Genomic DNA, 23,957 nt, shown 5'->3' with positions numbered 1-23,957 from the left:
GTATCTGCTCAGTAAAGGAGGTCCATAGATGTAGTCTGCCTTCGCTCCTTATACACTGACAGGCAAAACCCCACCTAAACCCACACAGATTTGCTTAGCCTATCCTGGGTGTCCCACGCAGGGACAACACAGATTAGTGTGGGTCTGCTTTTGGACAGACAGACCAGTTTTTCTCCCCATAAAAGCCAAGGCACAGCTGCAATCAGACAAACAATTGCTGGAACGTGAACCCAGCCACATACCACCACAACACCACCGAGACCAAAGCAGCCCGCTATTTTTGCCCAAGTTTATTTCTAGAAATTTGTACAAAAATTGATACTCTGTAATACAATAGTCTATCAAATATGACAGATGAACATTTGTCTTTAGAGGCAAGATTCCAGGAATGTGAAGTACCGTCCTCTTGCGTGGTAGAAAGGCACATTTTGGAGCTCAAAATACACTCAACTGAACCGTTGAAAAGGCAGGTCAGACATGCAAGTAGTGCAATGTTTCAGGTTTATACATAAACACGTTGTACTCTGAAGAAATCTCACTACAAGCAGTGTTAACATCCACGTAAACATTTTATAAACACTTTAAAAAGTCACTGACTTTAGTTCCTATGCATGAAAAGGCTACTCCTTTACATTCACTGGACGGAATATTTAAAAGCCATCTTTGGGCAGAAGTTACTCCTAGCTTTCCCCAAATGCTTTTGGGATCCAAAACACTTCCATGACTAGTCCCGCTGCACTTACCCCTACAGGTTACCCTAAGGGTCTGCAACGCTGGGGCCACATGATTGCACCATCCCACCGCTCCTAGAACTTGTCCTTGGAGTTTCGTGGCTATGAAGGAGTCCCGTATTTCCAGCTACATTCCTCTGTGCAAGCAGCACCTGGGACAGACCTGCTTCTAAACCGACATTCAAAATACAAGTGGTGAGGTTACAGCCACCGAAGCATCCACCACATTGTATGGATTGAGGTCCACCAGATCCTTTGGTTTCCTGCAGTGCGCACAGTAGGTGCCACACCAGGGGATTTGGCAGCCTGCTTGTGCTTCCAGAAGGGGCTTTTCCAAAGGAGAAATGCCCTTGTGCTATGTAAGCATGTCTCAACACGGCTCTTGTGCAACACGCCTGTAATACTGCCATCCCAGTCAAATCAACCTGCTGCTTTTTTGACTGAAAACCAGATGGATCCTACTCTCCCAAAATAGCTTGTGCTAGTGGGGACAGTAGCTGTAGGAATGCTTCTAATCCATTGCTAGCAATCCGACAGCATTATATAGCAGATTACAAAGGCAATCATTTCCCCCATCCAAATCCTCACAGCAATGGAGAGCTATGCTTTTTTTGATAGAAAGACATTTGTAATGGGATTTATCCAAAGTAAAACCTTTTTTATTTTTAAAAGTGGTCTAGCAACACTTTAAACACTTTCTTTGAAAGACACATACACCCACACATGCTTTCAAGTACATGATGACAGCTTGGACTCCTGGAGAAGATGTGTTGATTCTGAGAGAAGGAGATGCTGCCAACCCAGTCCTTCAGTTGACTTCCAAGACCTCAGTCTCTGGCAGACCAAATTTGCTCTTATACTTGTCAAAGAGTTTGATCAGGGAGTCCACATATAGGCTGTGGTAGAAGTCCACTTCCCTCTGGGATGGATTATCGATTTTGGGGATGGTGATGGGCTCCCCAACTGATAAAAAGAAGGAAAGAGCCACATGTTAGGTTGAATGCTCCTGTACAGCCTGGAGATTTGTCCTTTATGGCCACGGCTATGGTAGTTCAGTACATCCACCCTGGCATAGCACAGCTTGCCATTATAGCAGAAGTTTGCTCAATTCCTCCCCGTTTTGCTAGGCTCTGAAGCACAATCGCCCCACTACCAGGACCCTCATGCATCTGCAGCGATACCCAGGGCAAGCGTGCCATTTTAGCTACACCAATGCCAGCAGCGCAGAGCCTCCACTGCCCAAGGTGGTTGGGAAGTCCCACTTGCTTCTGTTCACAGCAGAGTGATAAATCCCTCCTCAATTAACAGGAACCAAGACTAAAACCCGCAGTTCTCGTGTATTCCCCCATACACACCACGATAGCAAAGAAGCACTTTTTTCTATCCCTGAAAGCCTTGCTACTTTGTGTTGGAAGACTCAAAGGCAAATTTTAGGGTTGGCTTTAAGACCCTGGTATCAGACAGCATCACACTGCCAGTCCTGGGGCAGGGGAACACAACCAGGCTGCTTCTGATTTTAGCCATCCAAGACCAGAGAAGGCAGCAGCTACAGCATATTTCCCCCCCAAAAAGAGCTCACTTGCAAAACTAGCTGGCAGTAGAGCATGATGGGAGGCTTGCAGCCTCTGGACACTATTCCAGCTCTTTCTCAGTTGTGCTGGCAGGTTTTATATAGAAGGGAAAACAGAGTTTTATAGCCAAGGCGCCAAGACCAAGCTAGAATAGGGGCATGGCATAGACTCAGGTATGCTACTACCTGGAGAAGCACATAGCATGTTTATACCAAGACCTTACCAACAGTAGTGATGGGCTTGGGGTAAGGTAACAACCCCCAGGTGTTGGAGGAGAAGAGGCCACGGCCATGGAAGATGCATGGAGCAAAGCCAATGTGCTTCTGAAACTTCTTCTGCACCCATCTTCCCCAGGAACCCTCCTCAAAGATGACCTGCTTGTACACTTCATTCTCCCCAAAGGAGTAGACAGGAACCAAGTCCGCACTAGAAAGACAGAAAGATGTTAGGACCTTGCACCCCTCATCTGCAGTCAATACTACCACACCACGCTCACTGCCATGTACTCTTTCAGGCTGCACATTTGCAGATTCTACTGGCCAGAGCTTTTTTTTGCAGTACAAGGTACTGACATAAGTTAGCCAGACTTGGCATGATGTAGTAAATATACTTTTAAGGCATGCAAGAAGAGAACTGTGCTGGCAATGGGCCCATGAAACACTACCCAGTCAGGCACGGGATTTGCTTCCATATATTCTCATCTCTGATTTTTGATGGACACCCTATTTCAGGCACATGGGATCCCTGGAGATTGCAGGGGCTGCATAGGTGATGCCCCGTGCAGGTTGCTGACACCTGCCTCTCCTTGCCCTGGAAGCCTCCTGCTGTCTTAAGCAGCTTCTTACCCCGTCCCCTGCTCAGGGGCAGAAAACAGAGGACAGACTCATCTATCCGATGCTCTGAGTATATATCCACACAACACAGCAGGACTGCAGAAAGGAGAATCCATCCAAGACATCAGCTGCTTCAGGGGATGAGAACACCTTTCGTATGCTAGCAGGACTGCTCTAGCACTGAGGTTGCCTCTTACCCATGCTGCAGAGCCAGTTTCACAAAGCCTTTCCGGTTTTTCAGTGTCACCGAGTTCTTCCCTGGGGTGCAGTTCAGGGACTCCGCTGCCCCCCCAACCACAATGATGATGGCATTGCCACTGCCGTTCTTGGACAAGATGTAGTCTATGCTGTCACGATTCACAGGACATATACCTGCATATCCAGGAGACAGACATAAGGGTTAAGCTGCAAGATTAAGAATAGCCTGGATGATCCTGAAGACACCAGCCACACTTGGAGGAAGAAGTTCATGCCTTGACTGCAAGTTGAGTTGTCCAACTTCCCTGTGGTCATAGAGGGTTGTGTATATTATCAGGCAACCTGCTCCTCAACTAAGCAAGCAGTTAATAGACCTGAACAGCACTAGACTTGGTCATAGACAGACCCCACCAACACCAGCTCTCAAAACATTGCCTTAACACAAAAGACTTCAGCAAGGATTTTCTTCTGCTCTTAGTGATGCCAAAGACAATTGTTTAAGACATCCTCCCTCCAAGCAAAGGCTGCAGTAGGAGCTGGTTTATCCTTAGGGGGGAAGCAAAGCAATTGTGTTATTTTGATGCATGAGAGTCTGAATTTGACCAGTTCCTCAGCAAAACCAAGTAGTGGAATAGGTCTTCCTTCAGGAGGATGGTTTAGTGATACAAAAAGAATAAATTGGCAAGCCTTCCAGAGGCAGATTATTATGGATTAGTTTAAAAAAAAAATATTTTTCTGAACGAACATCTCAAGCTTTTGCATGTTGAGAGTGCAATGGCACAGAGTGGTCAGGTAAGTCCATACTCCGAGATGCGTGTCTGGGAAGGTCTTTCCCTCAACCCCACACTGGAAGGGACAGGACTGTACTACCAGTCACAGCCCTCCAGCTTTACAAAGCAATCCCTGCCCTAAAGCATCAGGTCCCACTCCAGGGAACTTACCATTCAGCCCAATGGAAGAGGGAGCTTCTAGTTTCTACTCTATTGCTCTAAAAATGCTAAGAAGTTTGATTCTCTACTCTTGAAACTCATCCTTGTATCCTACAGTTATTGTCAGAGCTTGCTCATGCCTCACATTTTTGGCCAGGGTAAGCCAAGGAGAAGTGAGATGCCATCGTTTACACTCCTATCCACACGCCTGAGCTGTGTCGAGTACTTAAGGTCATTGCACTAGGAAGGGCAGTATTACACAATTTAATTTTAGAAGCTGATTCTGCACATCTCATGGTAGTCATCACTTAAACCAAGAACTAAATGATGAATGGGTCCCCTGGGATTATACAGGGCAAGTCTGCAAGCCTGCATGTGTATCTGGGTATCAAGGGCACCACCTAATCCCAGCTCCAGACCACAACTGAGACAGATCAGCTGGATTTGAAGACAAAAACTAATTTCTTTCAGCACAGCTACATCTCTCTGACCATGTTTCCTTTGAAAGCCTCAGGCTATGCTTGCTGCTCTGTAGGACAGGTAGAAGCCTTCGTACTACTCCCATTCGCCACACCAAGGCTCACTCTGACTACACAGCCCTCGCTAACAGGGCAGCACAGATTTGTGTTCAGCCGTTTCACACTTGTTAGCCAGAGGAGATTACTGCTGCTCACAGCACTGAAATCCTTCCTCCAGAAAATGCAGCGAGACATGCAGGCAAGTGGCAATTGCTGAATTGTGCTCTTCAGCACATTCACACAGTATATAAGATTTTCTGGCCATCTCCTCATGCCTTAGAGGATTCCTGCTGTAGCTCTAATCTCTAGCAGGCTCTAAAACATTGTAATATGCAACAGTTGGTTGTAAACCAACTAAGGATGTGTATTGGTACAGTATTATTTGTTAGGATTTCACTTGAAGTGGTTCATCCACAAAACAAGGGATTGAGGGCACTATCAGAACTTCCCAAGTGATGTTAAAGCCTTCATAGTGACACCCTTAAGTTCCAGTATAGGAAAGTGAAGACAAATTATGGCTTTCAGAAAGTTAACTTTGTCCAAGAGATCACACCTATAGTCTTGCTTAAATCAGTACAGAGGAAGGAGAATTTCCCCGATTGAACGGTAATGCTCAGGAATAGCCAAGCCAGCCGTGTCCATGATGTTGCTAACATCTGCTCCCACCGTCCTTCCAAAAAGAGGGAAGCAGCTCTGTCTGGCCACAAGATTTGTCTACCAGTCATCTTGAGCAGACTGAACATGGGGTTTTTTTTAAATATAGAAAGGCTGATGCTGCGTGGAAGCTTAAGCAACACATGAACTAAGTTTACAGACATTATAGACGGGAAAGCAGATCCCAACTTCTCGTGCACTGCTGTCTTGTGGAATTCCCAAATTATGGGAATTATGGACTTCACGCAGCAACTTCCATCTGGTGCAGGAAGACAGAAACCTGTTTGAGATACTGCCCTTCCTAGGCAGGGACAAACACTGTTTCTGCACCACATCCAGTTAGTTTTCTTCTCCCTCACCAAATTAAGGCAGTAATCTTGGAAGCAGTCAAGCCTAGCAAGTCAGAGCCAAGTACAGCTACTCCTGTCCTCTCCCCAGCCATGACTCAAGATTCAGCCAAAATACGGTATTAAGATAGCTGTTTTAAAGTCATTTATTGGTGAACCTGTTCCAGGAACAGCAAACAGGGTACTGGACTGTTCAATTCAAGGTCTTTCAATGTTACTCCCTCATCTCCACCTAACCAACAGGCATCCCCACTCTGAAAAGGAAGCTCAGGCCATGCAAGAACACTGTTTCTTGAGGTTGTCAACACTGCTTCCTCTGCCCAGTCAACCTGCAAGCCCTCCATCATTAAAACACTGGAATCCATTAGAACAGACCTATTAATGTCATTCGGCAAACTTATATATCCCTGCCTATTCCCTGTGACCCATCTTTTCAGGGAAGGGGCTCTTCTGAACAGCTGAAACCATGCAGTACCCCAGACTCTGTACTCCTGGCAGGCACCTAATATGGTTGGGTGAAGAGGACATCTGTCATTACCGTAAGACCTAGATGCATGACAGCTCACGCGGTAGTGAGCCCAGGAGCAGAGCTAGCCATGGTATTCACATTTCAAAGGCTAATGAATACTTTATATTTTCAGTTAGTGTGACTTCTTCATCTACCAGTACCTCCTAATGATAACTAGAACAACTTGCTCCCGCGTCTCCATCTTCCTCACCCACAACTACAAATGCCAGATATCTTTACTATGCCTTTGGGCAAGAGTATCCTTGAGTTAAGGATGAAAGCAGAGGAGCAGCAGTCCCCACAGCCCAAGCTAGTCACATTTATTCACAGCTTCCTCTTGACAACTATATGAAAGCAACGTTTCTGCGATGCTACCAGAGAGAAGTGGTTACGTGAGCTTCTGCCACAGCTTTTCACTTGAAAGATGGGAAGACAGCTCAGAGACAAGGGCACGAGTAGGAGGAACAAAGTGCTCTTGCACTTACCGCCAGACATTAAGTAGTCCCTCAGAATCGGCATCCTGAAGTTCCCAGCCAGTGTAGCAAGGTATGGCCGGATCCCAGGGAATTTCTGGCTGACACCTGTGGCCTCTGTGCTGAAGTTGCAAAAGGCACCTAAGCCCATGATGCCATGTGGATGGTACCCAAAAATGTAATTCCTGGTGGTCAGCAGATTGTGGGTTTTAACCAGCTAGGAAAGAAAAGAGTGAGCTCACGTGAAGACAGACATTTTCAGGTAATAAGAAAAAAAAAAAAATGGAGAAAAAAGTCAAAGGCCCCAGCTTTTGTCTCTTTTCCCACCAGGGAGAACAGCCTAAGAGCTGGGGTATGGGCTATCCTGGATTTCAGAGGCTGTGGTAAAAGCAGCCACTTAGACTTCAGTTCCCCAAGCAGAGGGAGCAGAATAAACAGGCTGATTTTGGACACGAGATGACTGCCAGCCAAGCAGGAACAGGGTTTGGGTTGCAGTAGCCTGCAGCCTTTGTTTCTCTACTCCTCCCAACGGTATCTTTGCAAGCCTCTTGCCCAAACCAAGTTCTTCATGGCCCTGTAGCTACAGCTACGCCTCCTTCCAGGCCCTCTCTCAGCACATTAGTGGCTCACATCCCAGTATGAGGGGGAAAAAGAATAAAAATCAGTGTCCCATAACAGAAGCAAGTTTGCTTAATACCTGAAAAAAAGACCCAACCACTTAATAAGCCTGCTGGCCACCCTCCAAGAGGGAAAGTGTGCAGAAGGGTGGCTTACCACTGGAAACTATCCCTCCTTTCAAGAGGTTTTGCTCTGGCCTACATGCCAAAGGGCTGACAAGACACCTCAAGCCATCCACGGCAGTGCTCCGATTTCTGCAGGACATGCTCGTGATCGTATTGGTTTGGGGTTGTGCAATATTCCTACCCATTTACTCATCTGTTTGCACAGCGTGGACACTCCAAAGCTGTTTTAGCCATGCACAGCACAACCCATGGACTGGTGCCACTACTGCCAGAGGATTTTTTTGATGCTATCAGTAACAACAGCATCCCATGCATCAGAACATCTTCCTCTGGTAGTACACAAGCGGTCTGAGTAAGCATACAACACGACTACTGCACCACCTTACAGAAGTAGGGATCAAATTTAATTTTTTTTTTTTTTTCAAGCTGCAATCGAGCCAGTTTTTGCTGACTGCAACACCCCAGCAGCTCTCAGACCAGGGCAGGACCTACGAGTCCCAGCTACACCTTCAGCATGAGGTGCTAAACAACTGCACCCCATCCCTCAAATTGTATGTGCAAAGGTCACTCTGCGTCAGCTCCTATAGGAAAAAGCGCAGATCTCCAAGACGTCACACCAGCATTACATACCCTGCTGTCTTGGCCAAGAAGCGCTTTGGCAGTGAGCAAGACCGTTTTGTTGAATCATGCTACAGGGAGCTGAAGTGCCATTGCGACACACTGAAGCAGCATGCCCAGAAATTTGATTCTCTTCTCCTCCCCACGTTCCCACCGCCGTCCCTAGATGAGGCTACAGCACTTGTGCTATTTGAGACAGCAGCTGCGACGCAGGCATGACACAGCAGCGGGTTAAGCAAGTTGACTACCCCTCCCCACACTTTCCACTAGCTTTGAGGTCACGTAGGACTCCAGGAAGCACGTGCAGATGCTCGTGGTTGCAGCAACTCTGTAGAGCCCCATGGCCTGCGTCACACCAAGTCATCCTTTCTTCCCTTTCCCTTCTTGCCCAATTAGTAGATGGTTTTGCTTTCACTCCCCAGGGTGGGAGGGCTGTCCCTTGACCAGTCAGGACAAACTGGGCTCCCAGACTACAGACTGGAAACCACCCTTCAGGAAAAACTGGGCGGGGGGGAAGCAATGATATGGTAAGCAGCCCCTCCATCTGTCAGCTCTTGCTTAGTTGTAGGAGACCCCCAAGGCCTGGGGGCTGCAGACACACATGGCTTGGTTGGACCAGTGGCAGACAGTCCTCCTTAGAGCTCCGGTCAGAGCAGGGTGGTCGTTTCCAGGCTCCATGCCCCATCCTTCACCTTCACCAAGCACAGCTGCTTTAAAAGGAAGCTGGCTGAAACAGACGGTTTGTCCTTGTTGCTCTGGAGCACGAGACATTTGTGAGCCGAGCTTGGCAGAGCCACGCATCTGCTCTCATACGGAAGACACGCTGTTCTGCTGCCAGCCATGGCAAGCACCCTGCTCCAGCCCCGCCACCATGTGCAAGGACACCCAGTTCCCAGTGGAGCCCATTGCTTTCATACCTTGTACGAGCCCCAGCCAAGCTGCAGCCTTATCGCTCTGTGTTCGCTTTCCAAGACCTCCTGTTACGGAGGCGTTGGGCTGGTGATACCCACCACTTGCACAAGTAGTGCAGGAGCAAGACAAGGGGTACGCAGGGAACCAACTCGCCGGCACACCCCACCCATGGCAAGGCAGAAGGGGAATATCTGAGCAACACTGGTGGCTCAATGAGAGCCAAAGGCTCACAACAGGGATTTACAGGTCTGAGAATCAGCCTGGCTTTCATATATATGTGCTTTTCCCCAGTTTGTCCCACGCAGGCTGCCACTGCCCTCCACAGGTTGTCCCACAACAGATGGCTTCACAGAAGGTGAGCACATCATCTTCCACTCAAGTCAAGCCAGGGCAACCAAAGACTGCCAGGCATCAGATCGGTTTGTGCACCTATCTGCAAGTGGTGCAGGTCTTCGATCTGCTAATGCATAAATTCAGCCCAAGGTCTGAAATGCCAACACCAAAAGTAGAGCCTTCACATCTCCCTAAATTTAATCTAGAAGCAGGTATTTTTGAAGTGCTGTAACACTTATTTCTAGTCTCAAGCAAGACTGAAGCTTTCCTTAGGAGGCTGATCACTCACTACCAATTTTCTTGCACCTTTCCCCTTGACAAGCAAACACGGGGCTGCCTTATCAGGTTGGCCTAAGGAATTACTGCAGTTGTCATTTGACAACACTTTTGCAACTCTGTTCTAAACCTCCAACAGGTTTTTCCTTTTGCCTTCAAGGTCTCCTCCAGTCCCACACAGCCCTCAGCTCCTTGAAGCCTCAGTGCTCCCCTGATGAGGCAGAGGCAGCCTGTCCTTGCTGCATCCCAGCCGGACGATGACAGCGCTGGGACGGGAGCTGGACCTTCACCCCACTGCACTAACACGCCTGCTCCCAGCTGCTGTCCGAGACCAAACCTGTTTCAGCGGGAGCAAAGGTCCCTCCATCTGCTCTAGTAATAACAGATTTCTTTAAACAGATCTAAGCCTGCCTACAGAAGCAATAAAGCAGTGCAATTATGGTAAAAAAACTAGTGTTAATATTCGAGTGCCAGATACGCCCAAAGAGCAGGATTGCCAATTTAATTTGTAAGAACAGAATGAGTAAGTAGCATATTGAAGTGCAGAGAAAGGTGACTGCAGAGACACTGCTGCTCAGCACCAGAAGCCAGCAAAGAGCAGGATGAAAGCAAGTGGTCTAGGTGGGTGCTCAGCCCACCTGCAAGCTGAGCAGCACAGCGACCACAGAAGCATGCAGAAAGCAGAAAATTAGAGCTCATCCTGCAGCATGCAAGCAGCAGTAGTGAGCATGTAAGCTTACAAAACAGCCGAACAAGTGCAATTAGCTGCATCACACCTAGCAGCACTACGGAATAAATTATCTCACCTTCCCAGCAATGCAGGCCAGGACCTGAAGACCCCTCCAGGCTCTCAGTGTTACCACTACACTACATCACACATAGGAAGCAAAAGCCTCCGTTTCCATTCAGTAAGTCATCTATAACAACAACTAAGGAGAGGCTCTGCCGGGAAGCCAGCCAAGCCTCAGAGTGCAAGAAAAACGCTGCAAAAAAAAATAAAGTCACTGTCTTACAACAGTCCCTGCTCTGGCATGCTGCAACTCTCCTGTCTCAGCAGGAGACTGAGAAGGTCTCACTGCACACATCTGAAAGGCTCACTGCTCAACAAAGGCGAGCCAAAGGTCTGCAGTCCTTGCTGTCTGAAGTGCTGTTGCCTATGGAGATAAGCAGCAGCTGTGCTCACAAGCTCAGGTGATGGCTTCTTTACCTAAACAAGACCTTTAGATTGTGGCACTCCCAACATGACATCCTCAGATCAGCAGGATGATCTCTGCAGCAGCAGGGTCGAGTCCAGACAGGCACACAGCACCATGCTCACACCTGCAAGAGCCTGGGCTTTACCTGGGAGCTCAGCACCAGGATTTAGCTCACTTCCTCAGCTGCCTCATGCACTGCTTAGCTTAAAGCACTATTTGCAAGGCCAGCCACTAAGCAGCAGTCAAACTTAAGCTTCTAGTGCCCTAAAACAGCTTATTACTGTCAGAGCAGCTGCATGAAGCCCCAGTGAATGTGGACAATGTCTACTCACGCTGAAGAACTGAGCCAGATCCAAGCTGGTTCCCAAATCCACCTGGTCTTACAAAACGTGATATGGTATCCCCAGATACAGGTACAATAGTCCTCTGGTGCCTCAGGATGGGAGGCACTGCTGACTCAAGGGGAGACCCAGACTAACCACCATAAATATCAGAGCAGAGCCTGCTTCTCATGCGGCTGATCTGATAAAGCAAGCCTGATGCCAGCAGGCAAAGCTGCGGAGGGATGCAGCAGACCTAGCCACAAGTGCTAGCGTACAGCTTTGTCAGATGGCGATACTGGTGGCATTTCACTCTGGCCAGATCCAGCCTGCATCCTTAAGATTGAGCTCACACCAGCCAGGTCCAAGGAAACCCTGGCCTTCAGATCTGCAGCCACTGAGGACATTACATTAAGAAGCCTCCCCTCCCAAGTTTTTGGTGCTACAGCTGTCACCCACTGGGAGTCCTGGGGAGGTGGCCTTTGAGTTTTGGGGAAAGAAAACCTGCGAAACTGCTTCCTATTTATTTCCTGGAATAGGAGTAAAATCTGAGCTCATATCCTAATGCAGGTGGTACCTGTGCCAATATGGATGCAGCTAGCACAGCTCTATGTGCCGAGCTTGCAAAAGCCGAGTTTAGCGTTACAAGCACCGCTGGCGAGATTGTCACTGGTGGGATCTGCCCATGCCTCAGTGGACCCATGGCACAGGGTGAGGTGCAGCAGATGACTACCCCAACAAACCATCAGCCAGGGAGACAAACCAAGCGCTGCTAAGCCATTACACAGACAGCTCAGGATCCAGTCAAGGTGAATTTTGCAGACAGATGATTTAAACAAGTGGCCATCTCTAGACCAGTCTCCCTCTTGACTGCAGACAGGTAAACAGTTTATCCAAGGAGTTCCCATGCTCTTACAAGTTCAAGCCCAAGCTGTTCTGGTGGTTGGTACCACCCCTTACAAGAGATATATTCATGCCCATAATTGCAGGCAACCACCTCTAGCACCTCACAGCCCCATGATCCCTGTAGCAGGTTTTAACAAACACGCAGCCAGCTGGCTGTTCCCCATAGCAGGTGCAGGAGTTATCCCCCAGCTGTCAGCTCTCATGTACTGCCCTTTGCATACCATTTACCAGCAGGCTCTGTAAACCTTGCACAACTCTACCCCCTTAGTGACAAAGGAATTGCAGCCGTAAGGGGTTCCCACAAATGGACTGCGGGAACTAGCAAGTATTTACCTAGAACAGCAGAGAAGTTCAGTTTATCTACCCAATCTCACCTCTAAACCTACTTGAACAACCTATCTGTTCAACAAGCTTCTAATATCTACAGTGCCTCTGACCCGCATGGCTGGTGTGGAGCATGTTTCCATGAAGACAGGAGCTGTCAAAGGAGAGGTGAAACCAGGGGACCATCAATGCCTTGACTCAAGTCCCCAGGAGAAGCTAGCCCATTTTAGCCTTCAGCAATATCAAAAAGGCAAAGTTTGTTGCAGTACTGAGGACTTGGTACTAGAGGACAACCCTTTTGAGACTCTTTAACACTAGAGCACGCTCTGTTCTCCATTAGCTACGAGACCCAGGTTGACCAGCCACTTGCAGCCTGTGCAGTTGTACTGTATTTTTCCATGCACACCTACATTTGCCAAGAATTACCTGTTAATAGCAGCAAGAATGCGGCAAGAATGTTCACCACCAGCACATTCAGGCACCCTGAGAGTTCAAGCGACTTTGCAAAGGAGGAATCCAGTCTACGCCACTTTGGCTTCCTACTGGAATTGGATTCCCTACTGCCTTCTAAGGCTGGACTATCTTAGGGCAGGGTGGTTCATCAAAAGCCATGGCAAGGTCCCTCCCTTTTGCTCAAGCTGAATAAAACTTGCCAACAGCCTTACATAATAGTCCTTTCAGCTGTGCGTCCTTCCAAAGCGGATCGAGTTCCCTCCTAGCTGAATTTGGCCCCTGCTCCCTTCCAAGTCCTTCAAGCTAATTCTGCAGTCCCCAGAGCAGACTGGCAGCCCTGTCCTCTGTCTGCAACACGTCTGAACTAGCAGGGAAAATACAAGCAGAAGGTGAGCAAGTTACACGCTGGAGAACTAGAGCTATTCCCACTGCGGGAACCCCCCCTTCACCAAAGCAGCTAGATTTCAGAGCCAATTTCACTTCTCCCCATGAAGTAGGTAGGGCTTTTGGTGCCCAGGGTTCCCAGCTATTCTTACCCAATACACTGCTGCCCTAGGGTGTAACTGGAAAACAGACCAAAACTGAGCTAGATTTACAAGAGGGGAACAGAGGTAAGGTGAGGCACAACACAGGACTGCTGCAGCACGGAAGAGAAGTTGGAGATGAACAGGGAGCCGTACTGCTACAGGGCAGATTGCCTCAAGAAGTCTGCTGATAAAAACCATCAGAAGCAGCAGCTTCTACAAATCATGATACCATCACTGGTGATGCATTTCAGATTTCATAACCACAGCTGCTCCAAGCAGTAGTATGGCAATGGTAAGCAAGCCATGTCCTGCTTACAATTCAGTGTCATGGATAGACTACTGTAGGTACAACATCATCTCCACAGGGGTTATTGCAAGTCAGTCTAAAACAGTTAAGTCCCAATGCATAAAGTTAAACTGTTACTTACTCTTATTGGAAAATAATCCCTGAAGTACCTCCATATAGCCCAGTTCCTCACCCATTGGGATCTTCGTCCACCTGAAGAGAAAAAAAAAAAATCATGTTTTTAAAGCTCTTCCCACATGGATGCCCACCAAGAAGCCTAGAGGACTCCAGATAGTTTGCTGTCTCACTAGATACATCAACAATTTCATTCCTCTAAGTGGGACACCTGCATCTTTCACTAAAATCAGGTGAAACCACCCATGCTCAGGACTTCAGGGTACTTCAAGCTAATTAAGGCCTGACTACAAATTCAGGGTAGGATGTGACCTGGCAATCTGTTGGAGTTGGGCAACGGATAAGCCAAGCTAGAAACAGCTCAGTGTTAACCACAGATTCATCCTTTGGGAAAGGCCAAGATCCTGAATGCTTTCAGTGGTCTTGAAGCAATGGAGAATTGTGCTAATCTGGTTATGAAAGGAGTTGCCATGAAAGCTTGTTGCCATTGCTGTAGTGGGTTCTCAGAGCTGGTTTCTACACCGTGTTCCCTGAAATAAAGTTTACTGCTTTATTTGCAGCAACACTGACTCTATAGGAGAGCCACAACTTAACAGTCACATCATAATCTGAACCAAGAGCTGGAGAGGACAGCAAGATCTTGAATCTTCATGTAGACCTTTCTGACCTACAGGAAGAACCTAAGCCTTATGTATGTTGCTAAAAGCCAGAAGTGGCATGATATTACTGAAAGTTATCTTGTATTACCCTCAGCATCAATAAAACACTGCTTATGTCAAGGGCTAACCTTTGCATGCTTCACTGAATAATGCTTTTGGTGAGCAATTCAGCCAAGTCCCACTAAGAAGGGAAGTCACCCATTATAAGGAAGTGCTTCTTTGTCCAAATATGAGGACAGGGACACTTAAACAGCGAGGATCCATTCTGCAATATTTACCTTTCTTTGGTGTATTCCAGTCAAATACCAGCCAGGCTAAATATAGAGCAGCAATCGCCCAGCAATCCGTGCACAGTATGTACATGAGGATTAAAGTGCAAGCAATACCTGGATAGGCCCAAGAAAGAGAAGAAAACAGGGTTGCATCAGGTTTTGGTCTGCATTTACACTTACATTAAGAGCCCCTTGCCTTTTGACCCTTCTATACCGAAGCCTTAGTCTCAATCTGATGTCATTAATCCTCAATCAAATCGGATTTAGCTAAAAACCCCTTATGTAGGACTGAGACAGCTTCCTCTAAAGCTACCTGCTTTGAAGTACTTCAGCCTCCCCTTCATGGTTTCTCCAGGTCTCTCTTCTCTAATATCTCCAGGTAGGGCAGATGCTTCACCAGGCAAGAGCAAGGCTTCACGAGCATCGAGGTTTCTTTGTGGCCCACACCAAGGGGGTTTCTTCCACAGCTACACAAAGCTTCCAGCCCTACGCCAGCCATCCCACCAGGGTGCCAGAAATCCCACCCACAAATGTTGCCATTTTAGCACAAACTAAACTGGGAAGGAACAGCGAGACTTGCTTGACTGACTGCAATCAGCATCTTTTTCCAGTTTAATTATCCATAATACTATGGAGCGGAGCAGCCTGAGGCTTCACATAACAGAAGTACCCAGAGATAAACAGTCTTTACTATTTTACTGGTCTAATACAAACATTTTTTGCCCATCTCTGGTACCTCTTGGAAGGAGACCATGCCAAGAGGAAGGCACTCCTGTTGCAATCAGTTGCATCAGTTACCGGTTGCTTCTAAGAAATTTCTTCTCTGTGGACGTTCCCATGAGGTAAGAGATTAACAATTGCTTCAGTCTTATTTTCATAGTAGACACAGACAAGAGCTAAACATCAGTAGGTCTTTCCATAGCTCCTGTGTTTTTCTAGAGCCAGGTAAAGTCATTTATTGCCAAAATATCAAAGTATGCAAGCGTGCTTCACAATACCCCCACACCTCAGGAACTGTCCTGCTGCAGTGCACACCTAGTAATTGATGCTTATGTAAAAGTTAACTTTTTTTGCATTAGAAGTCTTCCAGAATGAAGGGGAAAAAAAAAAATAGCTTTGCTTTGGGCCAAAAGGTGTCACTTACCCATGATAAGGAAAGTGAGAACCCATTGCAGCACAGAGATGACCTGGAGTTGTTTCTCCACTTTGGATTTAGATAGCCAGAACAAATCCTGCAAAGCAGAAAGAATGCTCGATCCTGTGCCTAAGAAAAAAAAAAAATAGAAATAAAGTTACATTTGCACACTGAGCAAAGATAACAATATTTTCCTTCCAAATACAAGGTTTTAAATCGATGTTTGTGCAGTGTGCTTTTAGAGCAAGGCTTGTCAAAGGCTAATATTGATGCTGGAGGGGATTAATGGGTAACATCAGTTCCCACCTGAGCAAGCCTCTATGCACTTGACCATAAAACTGCAGAGGACATTAACACATGGTCCTAGCACCCACCCCACCCCCAGCTTCAAACTGCTCGTTCCTGGAAGTGGTGGTTGATAAGAAGGAAACCCAAGAGTTGACCGTAAGATAAAGATGAGCTGCCCCAAACCACAGGCAAGAACATGCAAGGCTGTGGTCTGAGCTGTTGCTCATCCACCCTTCACCGGGTCTGTTGCCCAGCTCCCAGGTGCGTGTTCAAGGAAAGCTCTGCGCTCCAGCCTCACGCAGCACAGCCTAAGGGCTGGTTGAGCAACACCTCAACCCACAACCCCAGGGATCCACAGCTCCAAGGGCAAGGAAAACTATCATGGTGTTTCTGAAGGAGTAAATGAGGACGGAAGGAGTTGAAAGCCACTTGTAGAAGCGTAAGCTATTCAAGTGGGAAGAGACCCAAGTACAATACTGACATAAAAGACTTGTTTTCTATATGAGGAACCACCCACTCCAGCATTTGCTGATATGCTTAACAACCTTGAGAAAGAAGCATTTTCCTTCACTTCTCTTCATTACTTTATTTCACAAGCATCATAACAACTGGCTAAAATGCAAATCAAGCTGCTGGCCTATGAACAAACCAGGAGGTGTGTTTACATATTTCCTTTTCTGTTTAAGGATCAGCCTGTTATTGGAAGGGATACAATGCTGCTAAGCAGCTATGATATTGCATGGGTTCAGTCTTTGCTGTTGCTGGCAAGACACGGCACTGCTAGTGGTGATACCATAGCAAGGGCTCATGCTTAGTCGAATGAAAGTCTGACAGAGAAGAGCCTTTTCTCTAGATATAGGCAGGTACTGGTAGTTTCTACAAAGCAGGTTTCACTAATGCATCCTTTAAACATGCAAAGCATCTCTGCAGTCTTTGCTAACTGTTACCCTTGCTGACAGTCTAGGAAACAGGACTCATGCACAGCAGCTGCACCTGCAGAATTGTTTATTAGCTTTGCAGCTTCTTTGCTGCCCCTCTTAAATGCCATTTAATGTTCAGCCTGCGCATGGTCCCTAGGACTGACAGCTACACGCCTTCCTGAGCATTTCTGCGAGTAAGGGACATCAGCCACGAGCCACACCAGGCCCTGCAGCCTAAATCTAGAGCCAGCCCACCCAGCCTAGGCCCTTGGCTCCGCTTGGTCTATGTCAAACGAACAATCCTTGCAATGGGTTGGGCATTAACTACTCCAAGCAGACCAAGTTTTGGTCAAGGCTAGATCATGTCACTGCAACTGCCAGTAAACTGAAGCCTACAGCACTAATCCAGTCTGAAGCAGCAGCTTAAGTAGAAGGTCTTTGCGAGAGAACTTGTACTTGCTGAGTTCACTTTTAATACTGAAGTATCTCTCCAGTTTCTGAGATGAGACAGGGCAACACGCTGATGAGTTAAGCCACCACTGATTTGCAACACTAGAGTACCTAAGCAGGAAGACTGGAAATTCTGTGCTGCAGCTCTTTGCATTTGACAGTAAATGCCCAAATTTGGGGTGAGTGATAAACTCCACCCCATTTTTTTTTTTTTTTAAAGACTGAGTCACCTGTCCAAGGGTAAGAGAAATCTGTCATTCCTGCTGAGGGGCCACAGCCTCTGGGCAGCCTCTACTGCAGCTCTACGAACTTGCTGTCCCAAAAGCCTGGTTTACAAAATTGCACATGGACAGACCTCCTGTGGCCTGAGAACTGCTAGATACTAGTTTAAAGGAAGCTTTTCATAATAGTGTCACTTGCCATATCTCTATGCCCTCAAAATAAGCCAAAAGCCTTCGAATTTATTTGTGATCCATAATAAAAGCCCAGCCCCATGTAATTTATCCTTCCAGCACCTGTAGTTACACTACCAAAACATCTTTGGATTGATGAATCCAACGCTCCAGCTAAATCCTATCCTGTTCCCCCGAAGAGAACAACTGTTTATCCCTCCAGATGAGAATTTGTACTTCAGCATTTTCTAGATGCTTTAACAAATTGTAGGCATTGCTAGCCCTGTAAATAGACCAGTATTGGGTAGCAGAAGTCAACTTGTTTTCCAAACCGTATTAAGCTTTTTGTAGCCACGTTCAACTATTGCAGACAGAGGGAAGGCACAGGTTTGGCAGACAGCTCTGAGCAGGCAGCTGAGCACCTGCCCTTGGACAAGTGGTGTCCTGGGTCAGTTATTTGCTGAAAGCAAAAACATCCTTTGCAGAGATCAAGATTCCCAACACCAGAAAAGCCAGTAGTTACCATGGGCTGAAGAAAATTAACATTTAATTCCCAGTTAAGGACATCAAAGATGTCCAGTGGCAATGGAAGGGACTGTAGGAATGGGCAGAGATGTCACCTGGTAAGTGCATCAGCCTGTGCATGGTCTACCTTTGCACCAACAACCTGCACGCTCCAGATAGACTCAGTGCATCAGCTGCAGGCTGGGCAAATACAGATTTTAGTGCCAAGACAGCCATTTCCAGCCAGTCCTGAGCTTGCTGTTCATCATGTTAGACTTAACGCTTTGTATATTCAACCCTCCATGCAAGATTTGCCTCCTTTCTCCTTCAGCTGTAGCAGCCAGGAGGCATTTTTGGGAAGACAATCCGTGCTCCGGAGAACTAGGCCAGTTACTGGTAACACAGAGCAGAAGAGCTTTGACAAGTCAACAGAAATGTGGGGTTTTGGGACTTAGCCACAGCAGAATAACCCAACACTGATACTTGGGTTCAGTTCTTTGAAGAAAACTCTTCCTTTTAAGGGCTCACCTGGGGCCCACACCAAGCATCATTCACATATTAAAAAAACAAAGGAGAATTAAGCATAGGAAAGGCAATCTCTCTAGCTTTCAGGGAATACATTAGCCTAATAACCGAGTTTAATAAGGCCCATTAGACGTACCTATGATTAACTTCGAGGCAAAGGATACTGTATACCCCAACAATTTGTATCAGTCTTTTCTCAAGGAAATATTTTGAATCCTGGAGAAACACAGACCTCCATCTTCTACTGCTGGAGACAGTTGCTTATCATGTGCTGGCCACCCAGCACAGCCCCTGGAGTGTTTTCCAGTTGCTCTGTTTTCCAGGGCACCTGTTCCAGAACGGGACAGCCTGTTTGGGCTCACAGCCTTAGCAACCCGTGTCTACACAGGAGAGATCTTAGCAACAGCTTTCCTGATCTCAGATGAGATCCTGAGCCCCCCAACTCAGACTGCAGCTCATGCCCTGGAGAACTGATGGGATACTGCCGGCACTAAGCCGTGCATGGCTCTCAAGGATGCAACTTGCCAAGACAAAGAGGGACATCTCCAGGAGACCTCACTGCTGCTCAGTGATAGCAGCCATCTGCAGCCTTCCAAGGAAGCTCAGTGACATTAGCCAGCTCTCCCCCAACTGGTGATGGGCTTAGTACACTTATTTAATTCCAGCAGCCATCAGAGTCAAGCACAAGAGATGTTACCAAGGAGATCCTGGAGTCTACGAAGGGTTTGACCAAGCATCTGACTCACACCTGCAACACAGACTCAGCCAGGAACAGCATCTGTGTCCTTCCAGCACAGTTTATTTCAGATAAAGTGCTCAAACACCCTGATTTACCTAGGCAGGGAGGCAGACCCAAAGGTCCCAGGAGAGGAAGTAAACAGGACTTCACATTTGGACACCAGAAAACGCAATCCACAGCACTTTAATTAAAAAGCAGTCAAATAAATTAGCTGAGAGGAAGTACAAGTGTTACAGATAGTTAAAAATACACTGAAAGCTTATTAAATCCAAGCTTCATCTGTTACCTTTTCCAAGACAATTAGCATATTAATTCTTGGCCAAGAGTTATACTGCATCACAGAGCTTATTTAGATGAAAGCCAAATTAGATGTAGTGTGGCTGAGCCCCTCCAAAGCATAAGGTGCAAATGGACATTTTGAGCTACATATTTGGCAGAGAAGCTGACATTGGAGGCATAACAAAACTAGATTAAACAGACCGATACCAGGATACTTGTGAGGACCCAGCCTCCTATTGAAGAGCAGGAGTCTGCACGGCAAGCTGCTACATTGAATGTGACATCTGTAAAACCCCTTGAGCAACGCAAGTGATTCTGTGTCTAGGTTTACTCAGATGCCCCAGCTGTGGTGTCCAAGCTCTCTCCACTTCCAGTTTTGTTGTTAGCAGTACTGGATAGTGAATCATTTATTAGAGAATAACAATTACCAGCGTGCGGTATAGCTATCCTACCCTGTACAAAGCTGTACAGCAGTTTGCTCATGCCCCAGGAGACTACTTAATAATCTCCTATTATCTGCAGTAAAGAATGCCGATGACTGGAGATCAATAACATAGTTAACAGGGACACATGACAACAACATTTGTTGGCACTGGGATCCTACATAGCAAATAACAAATTTGTTAGGACATTTATCTCGTGGTAGATCTGCATTTATTCACAGCACTGAACTTGGCCTTCAGTCTCGACAGCACACCTTTATGTGGGTGAAAGTGAGGTAAATATGAGGGTGTCCTTGACCAGTCAACAATTTTAGAGTTAAGACAGCAAGACTCAATAGCTCTAGACAAGAGAAAGAGAACCATCCTACTACATCCCATCAGCATGCCCAGGGGAGGAGTGTAGGACCTCTAGAAGAAGGGCTCAGTCATAAGCAAGTCCAGACCTATAACCCCCAGGCAGTTTTGTCAAGAGGAGACACTACAACACCATACTCCCAAAAGAGGTGCCCCCAGGTCCCCCCCAAAGCAGAAGTGAGGTCTGCCAAACCTCAGGTGCAGCATAATATTAACTCCAAGGTAAAGCTGAGTGAAATCATCTTCCTCACCCCAAACTATTTACAATTTTGTTCCACTTTGCAGAAGTTCAATATTGCCTAAAGCTTTTAGCCACAGTCCAGCCAAAACAAAGAAGGGAAGGAGCTTTCGTAAGATGAAATGAGATGAGAAAGCATACTTAAATGCTCTGGCCACACTAGCATCCTTCTTAAGGAGGGTGGAGCACCTCCTGCTGCTCTGCCAAACACAAGGAGGAGAGCACCTGGACAGCCTATGGCCAAAGTGGGTCAGGTCAAGATGAGGAGACAACAACCCCTCCTACCCAACCAAAGTGTCTCAAAGCATCATCCAACCCCAGGCATTGGTCCAAGGTCTGCTCTGAGTTTTGCAATACTGGGTTGGTGTCCAAGAAAGTTCCCTTGCACGCACACAGGGATGGATAGAGAGGCAGATGCCTGCACCTTTTTTTTTTTGCTTGTTTTTGTATAGGATCAGACTTTCAGCCAAATTCGCACACACTGGGACAAAGCCAGATGCCAGGCAAGCAACAAGACTGAAGACTAAAGGACAGCATGAGCCATTCAGACTCTCACCCCACGAAAGTCAGCCCTTTGCACAGGCAAGATACTTGGAAAAGACGTTCAGGGAGGCAGAAAAAAGTCAAGTGGGTTTGTTCTAAATATCCTATGTAGTGGGGGAAGTTACCTAACATGATCAAGCAGTACATGAGGTCCCGTGCACAAACCACTGCACCACATCATTGCCTCCACTCATCTTTGATCTGCGGGGTCCCACGTCATCATCCCCAAAGCCCAGCCTGAGTCTGAGCTCCTCTGGCAGGCACCTGGCTTTTGCTTTGAACAGGCAGGCTTTGAAGCTGGTCCTGCATTTTGTTGCCCATGACAGGCTACAGAACTGGCGAGGGGTTGCGTTGGATGCTGCAGTCGCCAACGCAACATCTCCCATCTCCCCAGGCAGAAGCACATGAAGAAATGAGTAAGGAAGCACAAATATCACTGCAGGACCCCCACGAGGTGCCTCTGAGGAAAACTGACCTGAGGAGGGTTAAGACAGCTTTCCATCGCTAAGCAGGATTATCTAGAGATGAGGCCAATCACTGTCGCTAAACCACACTCCATTTTGAATTATGCACATGTCCTAGATCCATCATTAACATGCCAGTGCCAACAAGGTGGCCACTGAGGTCTCGGGTCAGCCCTACATATTTTATAGATCTCTTGAATGATTTATTCTCCGTACTTGGCTTGCAGTTTAACAGTTCACTCTCAGTTTAACAGAGCTCTCAATTTAACAGTTCACATGCTGTTAATTCAAATTACCTCTCTCAACTCAAAACATCACTTGGCATCTTGCTAGTTGTATAAGCAAGCTAAGTTACTTTAAGGACCAGAGCTGAGCATGGGAAACACATGCAGATCTTTTCCCCAATCGGTTCACAACTGATCCTACAGATCCATCTAATATCTAACACCACATCTTTCTGTCAGAGATGAGCACCAGCAGCTCTGCGTGCAGGACTGGGCAGGGGACAGTGCGAAAGCAAGAGCTGAGGGGTTAATTCCCCAGGTTCAGGTCCTCTTAGCTCTGTTAAAGATTTGCTTAATCAACAAGCCATTTCACAGGTCTCTTCGTCCCAGGAGGAATTATCAGTTTGCTTTTTCAGGGCGGAAACCCTTTTGCAATACAGACAGAGCGATCACTCCACAAGGCACGGGGTAAATTGTTGCCCAAGTGCATTTTCCTGCAAAACCCCCGCTATTTGCAAGTCCCGACACTTCCCTACACAAGCACCCTTGCAGGAGGAGTACGAGGCTCTATCAAGCAAATATTTACACTTGTTGAATTTATTCCTGCGAGATCCCTAGAGCTGCTTTTACAAGCACGCAGGGGAGCTCGCAGTTTGGGATTTCCCATATTGTCTCTCCAGCATCTTTAACCTACATGTTTCAGCCTGCAGCAGCTCTTCCCACGATGGGTGTCAGCCACCGACACCCAAGCTGCTCCTCTCGCCGAGCAAGTGATTTACCAGCACGGAAGGCTGTAAAAGCAAACGCTTTGCTGTACCTCCTAACATAAAACCTTGCTCTCACACTGAATCTTCAACTCCCCATTACAAAGCAACAATAAATAGCAATGCCTTTTTTTCCCCTCCCCTGTTGGTGTAGGTGGGGGGAATACAATATTACAAAACAGGGCTGCAAACAGTGAATTTTACCAGCCACGCAGTGCTGATAAAACTACTACTTTCCTTCCTACCATCACGGGGGGCTCATTTTTAAGCAAATGCTACACACCCACGTTTTGCCAGGCTGCAAACTCCCTTAGATAAACCAGAGCCGTTTGCAACAGCTTCAGGAAAGCAGCCCAACCCTCCAAGCTCGCTAAAAAGCAAAACCTGCGCAGAGAGTTGTAATCCTCACCCCTAAGAAAAGCTGCAGCCAGCCTCCCCGCCATTGCACATTGCTTTCCCCCCCTCCTTCCCCTTCTTAAACAACCACTCCTGCAGGCAGGAAGAAGAAGGGGGGACATAATAAACAAAGCTGAGCGTTTCGGTGCTGCTTCCATCCCACCCTGCACCTTGTACCGCCGGGATGCTGGTCCCCCATCGCAGCATCCCCCCGGAGCCGGGACCCGCCTCTGCCTCCCCCCGGTACCTCTCAGCACCCCGGAGTAGGCAGCGATGATGGTCTTCATTGCGGAGGGGTGGTCAGGTCCCGGCCAGGGCCATGGGATGGAGAAGGGCACCCGGCTCCGCAGCCCCGGTGCAGCCGGCGAGTGGGAGAAGCACCGGCCGCGCATCCCTATATAGCCCCGGGGAGGAGGAGGAGGAGGAGGAAGAGGAGGGCGGGGAGGGGCGGGCCCCGGCAGGGCGCCTGGGTCCCTCAGCCCGGGGGGGGGGGAGCTTTTGGCCCCGGTGAGGCAGCTTGCTGCGTGGGATGGGGATTGGGGGGATGCTTTTGGCCCCGGTGAGGCAGCTTGCTGCA

General features: G+C 47.5%; 1 protein-coding gene across 1 annotated transcript; it reads right to left on the bottom strand.

Moving 5' to 3' along the window:
* Nucleotides 1-289: 289 nt before the first annotated feature.
* DGAT2 (diacylglycerol O-acyltransferase 2) lies at nt 290-23,731 on the bottom strand. The gene is made up of 8 exons (XM_082337825.1): nt 23,628-23,731; nt 15,867-15,986; nt 14,729-14,836; nt 13,799-13,869; nt 6,775-6,979; nt 3,333-3,507; nt 2,526-2,728; nt 290-1,694 (listed from the first exon to the last, which is right to left on the bottom strand). Exons 1-8 carry the CDS (start codon nt 23,665-23,667, stop codon nt 1,540-1,542), a joined length of 1,077 nt encoding a protein of 358 aa, XP_082193951.1. The 5' UTR covers nt 23,668-23,731; the 3' UTR covers nt 290-1,539.
* Between the last annotated feature and the right edge of the window lie 226 nt (nt 23,732-23,957).

This window comes from Platalea leucorodia, assembly GCF_965183815.1.
Source record: "Platalea leucorodia genome assembly, chromosome: 2".
Taxonomy (NCBI): Eukaryota; Metazoa; Chordata; class Aves; order Pelecaniformes; family Threskiornithidae; genus Platalea; species Platalea leucorodia.
This window is presented reverse-complemented; position numbering and strand designations above follow the sequence as displayed.